The sequence below is a fragment of the Amphiura filiformis genome, chromosome 6 (assembly GCF_039555335.1).
Source record: "Amphiura filiformis chromosome 6, Afil_fr2py, whole genome shotgun sequence".
Taxonomy (NCBI): domain Eukaryota; kingdom Metazoa; phylum Echinodermata; class Ophiuroidea; order Amphilepidida; family Amphiuridae; genus Amphiura; species Amphiura filiformis.
The window spans coordinates 34,985,671-34,998,764 of NC_092633.1; the positions used below are offsets into that span (position 1 = coordinate 34,985,671).

Here is a 13,094-nt window from a genome sequence, read left to right on the forward strand (position 1 = left end):
GCAAACATGCGGATAAACTACCCTTGTACGCGTGCGTGTACGCTCTGCGGGTTTAACTTTACGCACGCGGTTTACATCGAAATACGCACTTACGTCACTACCGAACTTGAGGCGAGCCACAGTATATATTATATCTCCTCCGTTTGCTTTAGTCTTTAACGTTTAGTCATTTTATTGAGTTGTTGAACAATTGAAAATAAACATCTTGTCTAATTGCACTCAATCTTAACTTCGTATGTTTCTTTCCATAGTTGACTTTATGCCCCACTGATTGCGTCCCTCTTTTCATCCGGAGTTACATTTACTGCTTGTGATAGTGCTCGACTATGGAGAATAGCTATAGGTGGCAAATAAGAAGAACTTGCATTCCATCTAGAAAGGAGAAAGAGCAGACGAATTTGGCCAGAAGGGGTGACGGACCTGGAAATCACTGATGATATCACCTTCCTGATAGAAGAAATAAAACAAGCTCAGAAACTGCTTCAAAGGGTCTGTTTAAATATGAATGTCGAATGAGGTGAAAAAGACATTAAATATTTCGGAGCATGATGTCAAAACACGTAAAGCAGTGGATAGAGTGCATGTAACAGCACAAGAAAGATCTGGAAGTGTACCAAAGAAATTCAAACTGCTGGTCTTCTGTGCGACAATGGAGTCTGTGTTAACATATGGATGCAAAGCCTGGACCTTAACTTCCAAATTAGCTATAGTGGTAGCTATGGGGGTCAAAAAGGTGAACTTCTCGTCTACATGTTCTAGTTGAACAATGTTCGGAAATAATATACCCCGAAAACAAACTAACGCCATGCTGTTGTATTTCGTTGTTCCTAATAAGGACACCTGAGTGACGAGTAAAAGTGACCTTGTAATATAGGACAAGAATAGCTCAAGGTGATTTGGTAAAGAAAAGAAGGCATAATAATTATTCAGTGTGATTTAAAAAAGAAGTCAAGACGTCACGTCTCAATCAAACACTGGTAATTAGCTAGTAGACGGGACTGCCTAATTTTCGGATACAGAAATATTGGAAGGTTTTGCCCTGTATATTTATGCCTTAGACCAGAAGGGCAATGTCGAAGTTTGAAGCAATATTTTACATACTCAATATTGTAATACTAGCATCCAATTACGTGTTAGTTCACGTAAGTATGGCGTTCAAATATTGAGTACAATGGTAAGCTTATTTTCATGAGGTGAAATATGGACTGCTACATTCAATGGGGCTTGGAACGGTTAATATTTCACCGGGTCTGGTAGCATGTTGCCTGCGCATGCAACATGTACTTATTCGTTCCGATTTTGGCACACTAATCCCTAAGTTGTTCATTGTGATTTTATAAAGATCGGGGGAAATTTTACTTTAACACGCATGGGCTATACATATAGTTTGACAATTCTTTAACGAGCAAACAACTATTTCACTCGGAGCAATATAATTTAAATTTAAAAATGCAAATTAACCTTTATTTTAATTTATGAAAAAACGCCACTGATTGTTCATCCATTTGTAATGTTATATATTTTTACCCCTTCTTTATTCTAAATCAAGAAATAACGGTCTATTAAAAATGCTCTATCTGAAATAGTGCATTGAATTGTGGGATACCTTGTTGCCTGCGCAGGTAACATGCTGCCTGGTCAGGAAGTGTTTCCTGGCCAGTCAGTCGGACCGGACTGTTAATAAAGTAATTCAATATTTGTCACATATAATTTTAAAAAATAGAATAAATTTAAAATATCTATATGTGTTTCTGCTGATCACATGAGGGGCCAATAATCCAATTACATTTTGCTATCATAAAGCAAATTACTTCCACTGATTTTGTATCTTGAGTTTCAAACTTTCTATACATTTATTTACTAACAATTTTGCACTGACGAACACGTGGGAATGATGGGCTTCTATTAGTTCTAGAGGGATAGTATCATTGCGATGCGCAGTTGACCTTGGGCTGGTTTTCTCTCTATTGATTGGGGAAATCATGACGTTTTGCTACCTTGCCCAAATCAAGTGTTTTTAGTATTTTCTAAATCAAAGTGTTACGATGACACCAAAAGTATTGTTTTAAGGAAAAAAAATATGATTTAAGGAAGCCCATCCAGTTAGTAGTCTTTGCTTTTTGTGTGCAATGATTGAAATGCTACTAAACATAAAACGAAATCCAATAAGCTACCAGAATACAATATGACTGAATCTCATAGTATTTTAAGTAAGCGAAAATAGAGCGAAATATATGAAAGAAAACCCTACAGTCTCTAAATAATCCTTTATTACCAACACGTACACATTGGTATCTTAATGAAATAGCCTATATTTCATGTTTGAGCAGACATATTTGCCATCAAAACTTTTTCTATTCTTTGAAGTTATTCAACAAACACGACAAATTGCACACGATTACTTTAGGTTACGCACTAATTCCTATCCCTATGAAAATTTAAAATGCTTTGAATCTGTAATAGCTGAAATGTTACTTATAAGGAAAATACTAAACAATAACAGGTAAATATAATATGAAAACCAACATCCCAATGCAAATTGAAATATAAATATTTGATATTGTCCAATAAAATAGTTTAATATTAGCCTGTAGCTTCAAGCCTCTGATACATGGCCTCTTAGACACCTAATAACACCTCTGGGTAATATAAATAGATTCTTATCTTACTTAGTGACGAAGTAGGACACAGATTGTGTACGGAAATTCAGATAGCTGATAGTTATGAACTTTCAAGATAATAATATTATCTTAGCCTTATTGTCACAAAATCGTGAAAGAACGCGTGGAAGTTGCAAAATATTTCTCTGCACAACTTCACAAGCGGGTGGAATAAAGCGGTACTAGTGAAGGATTGGATTGGCAATAAACATATAAATGCATTTGTGATTGTAATGAATTCAGATATGTACTAGAAATTTACTGTTACATATTCATACATATTCAAACCTAAATGCGGCCGGTATGTAAAATACTGCCTCCAACCAAAGCCAGGAATGTTCAAGTGAAAATGTCTCAAAAACATTTCACATAGCAGAGCAGGGCGTATAGTCAAAAGAGATGGAGTAAGGTTTAACTTGGAACGTAAAATATAAAAATGCATGTTGAATGATAAAAGTTTAATTGATTTCCCTCTGATCTGGGGTCAGGGCTTTTTGTTTAACTCCTTTCGGCATACGGATCAACCATACGGTTACGCCCATGTTTCGGATATTTGAATATGATAGACGTATATCAGCAGCTATGCAGGGCGTACTTGTTAAGTCTAATTCTCACCCTTCTCACCAGTTTGTATAATTGTTGTAGACCTACTTTTGAAAGTGTTAAGTTATGTGGGATCAATACAAGATAAAATGTTTTTAAAATAGGTGTCAGCAACAGTACATTTCCAGTTATCGCCGTTCACGATCCTCGAGTGAAATATCAACATTTGTTGTATAATGCCTCACATTGTGGATGCGTGCTAGTCTTTATAACGTATTTTAACGTATACAACATGGGATTACTTATCCTATGTATAATACCTGATAAACTGCCATTAAGGTCCTATAAAATTGTATATATTAGGCCTCGTATCCATAGGCTGTTCCCTTGTGGCGTGTGCCCTTGTTCCTTGTTTACTTTTTCCCATGTGACCTGCCACACAGACAACGAACCGTAGCGGCCACTAAGCAAAACAAAGGTTCGTTGTCTGTGTGGCAGGTCACATGGGAAAAGTAAACAAGGAACAAAAGCACACGCCACAAGGGAACAGCCTATGGATACGAGGCCTAATATATACAATTCGTCGGGTTCATCACATACATGTAGTGACGCATCGTAACAGGCCGTTGCAACTCATATACCAGTGCAATACCAAAAGGTGTGGACACCGTCGGCTTCCCCCGTGTATTATCCGCCGGTGCCATTATCACGTGACTGAAGAAAAATGCTGCTGCCACCACAGAATTAGAGACAGAGAACCGGGACTCGACCGCCATCTTGATACATAATGAATATATGAATATATAATTACAGAAAAATGCTGCTGCCACCAACGATAGCTAGCGATATAGGCTACGTAAATCGCATATTTATATAAGGACTTATTTTTGTCACTGCCCTCACGTCGGTGAACGGTGTCTCAAGTCCATCGCACTGCGTGCTTTATTTTCTGCGTCCATGATCGTAAGGAAAACTGTGAAGTGCATTTCGGAGAAAAACGAAAATGTCGATTTTTAATAGGGTTGTGTTGTTACACGTTTGCACTAATTTCAAATTCACTGCATGAGAACTGTAAGTGTTCAAAGCACCTTCTAACACTATATTTAGCTTTTAAACGGGTAAAAACGTGTTCCAAAGTTATACGTCAGTATGTGAAACGGGAAAATGCAGTAAACATAGGGAAAAGTGCATCACATACTACTATGGGATACACTTCTTACCGTATTTTTCTTCGGACCAGCCACTGCGGACAGACCACTCTCGTTTTTAAAACACTACATAATATTTTCATTGTGATGATGATGAATTTTACATGTTTAGTAAAGTTTTTTGCAAAATCCTGTATGTCATGCACGTAATTCACAATCGTTGCATGATAAAAGGAAAATGTATTGCGGTATCAATGATAGTGAGTATTCGGGAAATAAGAACATATTAGCTTGATTTTGAGAATCTAATAATCTAAATCTGAATTAAACCCCCAAAAGAGAAGATAAAATATTTATTCAATCACGTTTAATGACCCTAATTTTATACTTTTCAGGATGAGTGACAAGTCCGTCAATGGGTTTTAAGGTAGGCATCGGTGCGTCCTCAGATGTCTTCTCCAACTTGAATTGATGCAGAACATGGGTAAAGAAGATGAAGAGTTCCTGTCTCGCGAGAGCTTCTCCCAGACAATTCCGGCGCCCTAAAATCGAAAATGTTAATATATGTTTTATTATGGTATACACAGTAAATATATGGCGTATGGTAATATAACTCCAGAATATAATGGGTAAATTTTATATATAAATATATGCACATCTTTCCATATCTTATTTCATGTCTGAAGTGAGGATATCAAATGTAGGGTGTAGCCAATTGAAGGGAAATGACACTTATGTGCAAAAACTGTTGAGACTTCGACAACACTTTACTGCCAGATGCCATTATCATCTTGGCTTCAAATTGTAATGCATGGAGAAACTGTGTAGTCGCCTGCTTCGCAGCCGAATGAAATTTAGAAAGGAAAATGAACTGTATGTGCGGGCAATGCCTAGATAAGCTGACACTTTAAAGGAAGATCCGCACTTTGCATATTTTGAAACATTTACTATCATCAGACTTATTCTTCCATGTGCGCCTGGATGAAGGGAGGTTAGAAAAAGTCTGATTTAATATCATGTTATCACAATCCTTTGGTTACGCTACTGTGGTCTTGTATAAAAGCTAATGAACATCGTAGCATTCCTTCTTGGTTTAATTTATGTTGATATTGCGCCACATACAAGATCACAGCGCTTGAGGCTTTACTGACATTACTATACATACCTATTCCAAATGGTACCAGTTCATCCGTTTCTCGACAGTTACCATCATCGTCCAAAAAGCGCTCTGGTCTAAACTCTTCTGGATCTCCCCATATTTTAGGGCTGTGCATCACTGCATACAAGTTAGAAACCACCACGCTATTCTTCGGGATGGTGTAGCCACGGAAAGTAGTCATGTCCCCTGCTACATGAAACGCGGACAAAGGGAAGAGTGAAATCATTCGATGAAGCTCCGCAATAACGGCTTGTGTGTAAGGGAGATCCATTTTATCATCCAGCTTTGGTAACCGGTTACGACCGACTACCGTATCGATTTCGCGATGTATGCGATCCTGCACCTCAGGGTATCGGACAAGGTATTGACTGCCCCATCGAAGTGTATTTGAAGTTGTGTCTGTCCCCCCTAAGAAAAAAAGTAACATCTGTCCGGCCATATTATCGGGATGGCGGAAAGAATTACGATCATCGGATTTGTGAAGTCGTATCTCATTCAACCACAAATCGATTAAGTCATTCAAGTTATCCGTGTCAAAGTTTTTACGATGACTTTCAATCATGCTGTTTATGAATGCCAGCAGCTCATCAGCAACTTTGTCCAGTTCTTGCTTCGCTTTACTTGGGATGTTGATTGGAAGAAATATTTCCAAGCCACCTGACCCTAACAGTTCATTTAGACGATTCAAAAGATTCGTAAGCCGATGAATGCGCTCGTCCGAAAACTCAAATCGGGTTCCAAAAACGACTTTAGAGATGATGTTTGATACGGCATTATTGAAATACCAGGTAAGATCGACAGCTTTGCCATTAGTGTTGGCTAACTCCTCGATCAGATATGTGCTTTCCTTACTAATGGGCTCCTCAAAACGAGATGTACCGATTCCAAATTGACGGAAGCAGGCTAGAGTAAAAATCCGGTACGGTCCCATGTCATCCCATTTGTTAACTATAAGAAAATGATAAAATGTAAAACGCAAAAGGTTATAAAAGGTTGTCAGAAAACGTTTAAATGCCGGGTTATATAAAGGATACATTAATGGTATAAAACGTTTTAATAACATTCAATAACATTTGTTGGTAATTTACTGCACAGCAAACAAAAAAGTTATAAAGAAAACATTTAAATAAAGAGTTATATAAAGGATATAAATACGTTTTAAAAAAAAAAAAAAAACATTTTTGAAAACTTGTTTGCCCAAAATATTTACAATAACGTTTTTAAAATGTTTTTACGACTTCTAACCCTAGCCGCCTAGGGGCTTTTCGGCGACGGGAAGGGAAAGAAGGAAGGAATAAAGAGAGAAAAGAAGGAAAGAAGTTGTTTCCTCTGGCTGGGATTCGAACCCGAGACCCCTCGCATGCCAAGCACACGGTCGGCGACACCTTGCCACGGGTATTGGGCTTCGCTGGCCAGCGAAACCGTGCCTATATATCACTTAGGGCGATTGCGTCATCACACCACGTGGGATGCATGAACGAACAGCGCATATATCAAGTAGTATTTTGTAGTATACGGTACGGTTAGGGTTATATAACCCGACATTTAAATGTTATTAAAACGTTTTGTAAAAAACATTTTAAGAACATTTCTGTGTTTGCTGGGTGCAAATATTTTAACATAATGTTATTTAAGTGTTGACAAAATATTTGGCCAAAAATGTTTGCAAAAATAGTTTACAATGACATTTCGAAAACATTTAAAAAATATTGTTGTAGTGTGTTTTCATACAAAACGTTTTAAAACGCTTTCATGACCTTTATATAAACGACATTTTAATGTTATTAAAACGAGTTTACTTAAACCAAAACCCAAAATATAACTTATTTAAAACGTTTTAAAAACGTTTTTGTGTTTGCTGGTTTCAATCAGTGTGAATAACAAAACATTAATCACAGTCACCAATCTACGGCGAAACAGTTGACATTGTACTAAAGGGTTGGGGGATGATGATAATAGTTAGATAGGCCAAAATTATCATTTCATCGAAAATTAGCTTTTGTCATTTTAGACACATTAATGTATGTAGTTTTCATAATATAAAAAAACTAGAAAAATTATGCAAATTGTATAAAAAGCGTGCTAATTACAACAAGAATCTTACTATTTCCTTTGTTTACGAACCCGTTGCATGACGTTTTTTACGCATTTCATTTTTTCAGCAAATATCGAATAAAAATGTGGAGCCGCTATAGACGGGGCTATAGAATGTTCTATGAGGCCCATTGAGGTATCGAAATAAAGCTTATTTAATTACCTTTAATTATCTAGGGCATGGACCTAAATTAAATTAAATTCAAAATACCTGAAATTGAGATTTTGGTACATTTTCAAAATTGCATTCCCCTCAAATTGGAAAATCTAATGGGGTAACCCTACCTAACCCTGTATGTAACCAGAAGTAGATCCATGCTCTAGATCTTTCAAATTTGACACCTCAATGAACTTCATAGGACATTGCATAGTGGCTCCACATTTTTTTGAAAATTGGCCAATTTACGCTAATTAGTTATGCAAATTAGCTAATTCATATGCGTAAAATATGTAATTTAGTATGGAAATGTGTATTTCAGCATATACTTGTTTCATATACTTAGTAAGGGTTTCCTAGTATGTTTCCACTACAAAAAGTGTCAATTCCACCTGTCCCACCATTTAATAATGATGGCAATAATAAAGAAAATAATGATGTCGGGGAAAAACTCCTACCATTTAATATGTATTTTGACGGAGAACATATTAAACATACCGTACAGAATAAAATATTGTTAATACAACGTTGTATCAACGTTGGTAGAACGTCGAAATTTCAACCCGATTTCAACCAACCTATAGGTTGAAATCGGTTAGGTTGAACTTTATGTCAGCGTTAACGTTGAAAATTTCACAACTTACAATAATTGTTTCCACTACTTACAAGTTCTACTGAAGAGCTTGGCTTGCATTTTATTTTCGCCTCTATCACTTAGTTTAGTATCCTGAAAAGCCTCGCGTATTGCTTGGTTTTCATTCAGAACCACGATAGGCATCCCAAATGCTGTGAATGAAAATACTTGCCCGTACTTGTTACCAAGTTTCACCAAAAACTTGTACAGTGGTTCGCCTTTGTAAAGAGCGTAAACAATGTGGGGAGCAAAGCCAATGTAAGGAATTAGAGTCCGTGGTCCTGGCGGTAAGTTGCTCTTTTAGAACGAAAGAAGAATACTGCAGTCGTCACAAGGATGACAAACAGAAGAAATATGGAAGTAAAAGATGCCTCCGATATTATCCAAAGTGTAAAAGAACTTGCCGACATTTTGGTCTGATGATACAAATATCAAACGAAATTTAATATACGTCCAGTTTGGACAACGTATTGCGCATTGAGGTATCAGAATAACAAATTGTTTATAGGTTAAAACAATAGTGACCCTTGATCAAGTGCTTAATAAGTACTAGTTATCAAATTGATCTTTGACTTATCATGCTTATACTTGATGTTCAAGTTTGCCTAATTTAAAAATAATTCAGAGATATCGAAATATTTGTTTGTTTGTTTAAACAGTCGCTCTGTGTGGAGACACGCTTGGGTCCTGATGGGACCATAATTGTTAAAAAAAAGCTTAAACAAAATGCTCAACCCAGGCTAAAAAGCTTATATAAGCATGTTGGCCTGTATGGAAAGAGAAGTGAGAAACAGATTTGAAGACAAAGAACAAGGAAATGAAGTCCATTCCCAACAATCAAGTTAACAATTTTTTACTGTCAGCCTTTGGGTCAAGAGAAAGGAAGTGCTTAATCCAATCTCAACTGTTGTGAATGTCACGTCAGTGTAAACATAATTTCTAGTGGCATAGCCGTCTTTTCAAGACCAAGGGGAAGGGAGAGGGCACAAAATTGGAAATATACCGATAGCCAAAAGAATTTGATAATTTGATAGGTGTCCTCCAAACTTTCCATGCCATCCCCGTTGATCTTAGACTTCTCCGTAGTCCACTTGCCCATTGTGTATACTCTTGCTATTACATTTAAGCATAAAACTCTGATTTGTATTAGTTTGTGTACAATTGATAGATTTTCACATCTGATCTTTTCAGTCACCGTACTCCCTCTGTTTGTTAACTTCTCTCCTATTTTTTACTTGGGCTTTCGCCATCAATAAACTGGTAGATTCCAAAATCAGAGTTGTTCAGTATTGAAATTAGCCAGTATAATCAACCAAGATATGTTGCATTCAATAACATAGGCATAAGTGTACTAAATAATTATTATATTAACTTTTTTAACTTTTTTTACTATTGAATATTTTTATTTCAATAAACATTAATATAACTATGAGTTCATCATGATTAAAAACATATTTCCAGTTACCAAAAATCGACTATGACATAGTCTACGAGAACCTGCCCCTCACCCATAATATTACTGTCCCTAGAAAGCACGCAAAAATGTGTGATTGTGATGCTAAAGAGACCTAAATTAAAGTGAAAATGTTTTTAAACAGACCATAAATTACTACTATCTGTCCAATTAACTTAGAGACCCGGTGTTTCAAAGAAAGTCATGAAAGAAAAGTGTTAATATTTGCTGAGACCTAACAGGATTTTTGTGTTTCCAAAGCATTGAGTGAGAGTTTATCTGAAATTCTATTGAAATTGGAAGGTTTTTCTCAACCCTTTGAAAATAATCTGGTAGAAGTTGGGTACCATTATTTTGGAAGGTCTCATTATACAGATACATTCATTCATTCATATTTTATTTCATCAATCATCAACATTACGAGTGACACTAGTAACTCAACAGAGTAATAATATTAAATGTAAACAAAAGTCAATGGTATAAATACATAGTAATACATTTTAAGCAGTAACAATTAAATCAATATAAACCGAGAACAACATTATTAAGGATACGATACATGATTTACCGACAAGTGACTCATTTCGGAATGCGATCATGAATTTTGAAGAAAAAAAAACTTCCACAGGCTTCGTTGGGATTCGAACCAGCGATTCGGAACTTCCTTTGATTACACGCGTCTAGCGCTTTACCGCTCGTCCACGGTGGCAGTTGAGTGAAGGAGTGTAATGATAAATGATAAATCTCATAATGCCATCTTTAGCCTTTTGTTTACTAAAACAAGACGCGTTTTGTAAAGATAGATTAGCCGTTTTATGCATAAAGAGCACGAACGTTTGGGAAATGTTTCAAACAAATAATAAAGACACTGATGTGATGATGAAATTGCGTAAGTCGGGAAATATCTGCGTCGCAATGTTTTGTTTTGGTTTTAGGAATGTGACCTTAAAATTTACGACTTCATGACATTATCATTCGAAATCAACAAAAGATATTTAAACAGTATATGGCCTCATTCTTCCGCTAGAATGTTTTGTACATGTATGTGAAATAGCTTCAACAATGGTTCGCTGCATAATGGTAAAAACAGCCTTGACCTAAAAAAAGGGCGAGAGGTACCATATTTACCGATTCAGGCTAAATTTAAAATTGATATAAAACGTTTGTTTTTGATCGATTACAAAAATTAATTTTTGTCATATAAAGAAATTGTGTCTGGCGTGAATTACACTACAGTTTTTTTATTTTTAGGGCTCTTTAACTTCTTCAAATAATTTTTTAAATTATAGAGTGAATCCTCTGGCCCTCTATAATTACGCACAAAAGATCGAGTCCCTTAATATGTATGATTGAAATTATGTATAATGATACCTTGAGCGTGCTTGTAGTAGTTAACACGGAAATACAACCGTGATGGTAATTGATTTGGCAGTACTTATGTGTACACGCTGATAAACGCCAATTAACGGATAAGCTTGCTCACTACAAACACGCTCAGTAAATACATAATAAAAACATATTAAACGTAATACATGATAATACTAACTAGAGCGGTTCTCGGGCTTCGCGGTTCTTTGCTTTGGTGGTTTGTTTTGGTACTGAATGGTACATGTGTTTGGGTGATCATTGATGGTGTTTGTGATTGATTGGTTTAGGTTGGGTGATGTATGTTTTGTTTCTGTTCAGAACCTTGTGGGGATTTGGCGAGTCGATGGGTGGGGGTAATTAGTTAAATGTTTGTAAGAAGGGAAAGTGAGAGGTTAGAGAGTTAAAATGAGGTAGACGTTTGTAAAGGTTGAAGGGAAAACATAGGAGCATGGACACTTGGCCTGGTGAAATAGTTGTTGAATAGAAGTCGAATGTATGTTTGTTGATGAATGAGACCGATTTGACCGAATTAATTACACGTCTGTCTGCAGTGGATACTTTGAAGGGAAGTGACGGCCCGGGTTGCCAAAAAATTTCAGCCCGAATTGCGGGTCAAATAATCGAAAAGTCGCCCAATTTTTCTCTTTACCATTGGTTTCTATGGGACATGAAACTATCGAAAGTCGCGGGAGCCAATGTTGAAAAGTCGCCCAATTTTTTCTTAACCATTGGTTTCTATGGGACAGGAAATTGTCAAAAGTCGCGGGAAAATCTTCAAAAGTCGCCCAATTGGGCTACCAAATCGCGGGTTTGGCAATCCTCACTCACTGACGGGCGCATGTGACGCTTTCTTTGGCGTGGTGTAAACAAAAACATGGAATATAGCATAGGCGTGCGCAACATCATTTAAATTAATTATTATTTACCGATACAACATTGTAGGCGTTTCAATGTACAAAAACTTGTGTCATAGCGTTACGTAATCGCTATCATCATCATCAATTCGCTCAACACGATGAGTCATTCATCAAGTCAAGTACCAATTTCCTTGATGTGTTTATTATACAGGTTTGGGCAAAATCGATTTTTCTTTTATAATATCCCGTGGACGGCAATGCACAAAACGTACTACGCCATAATATAAATAAGGCTAAATAAAAATAAAATGATGTTTCCGGTAACATGCTCTGAAAAAATTGGGACGGAAGGAAGGAAAAAAAATTATTTACACATACTGAAATTTCGACCCAATTTAACACTTGAAGGCTAGCCAATAGAAAAACAGTATGACTCGGGGTCTCAATCGCAAAAGCTCTTCTCATACTACACAAGTGTGTCGTACTGTCCAATATCATTTACCTACTCTCTGTCATTCACTGTTCTTGTCTATATATAAAAGCTTTTTCTGTTTGTGCAATTATAGAAAACTGCTACATACAATTTGGAAATTTATGCAATACAAAACACTAAACAGATAAAATAATATTTTGAAATGACCATAATTAGGGGTAGAAAAAAGTAAGGAGTCCAAACTCCAAATGGACCCTCTTATCTTAAATCCAAAAAATAGGGGTCCATAACCAAACTTTTGGGATCCAAAAATAGTCAAATATAATATTAACTTGTAAACAGTTAATGACTTGAACGTGAAATCAATAAGTGTAAATAAAACCAATTTTTTAAGTTTACCTGACTTGGGGATCAAATCTCGACAGAGGTTTCTTGCCAATACAACATTTTACTAATTTGACCTCAGATGACCCCTGGTGACCCCCAAATGACCTTACCAAAATATGGCTCTAAATGGTGACTGTATCCACCAAGTTTCATGCCCATATGACAGTTTTTACTAATATGACCTCTGGTGACCCCAAAATG

The 13,094-nt window shown here is 36.3% G+C and overlaps 1 protein-coding gene across 1 annotated transcript; it reads right to left on the reverse strand.

The window, feature by feature from the left end:
• Positions 1-5,373: 5,373 nt before the first annotated feature.
• LOC140154485 (cytochrome P450 2B1-like) lies at positions 5,374-6,441 on the reverse strand. The gene has a single exon (XM_072177053.1). It carries the CDS (start codon positions 6,439-6,441, stop codon positions 5,374-5,376), a length of 1,068 nt encoding a protein of 355 aa, XP_072033154.1.
• Between the last annotated feature and the right edge of the window lie 6,653 nt (positions 6,442-13,094).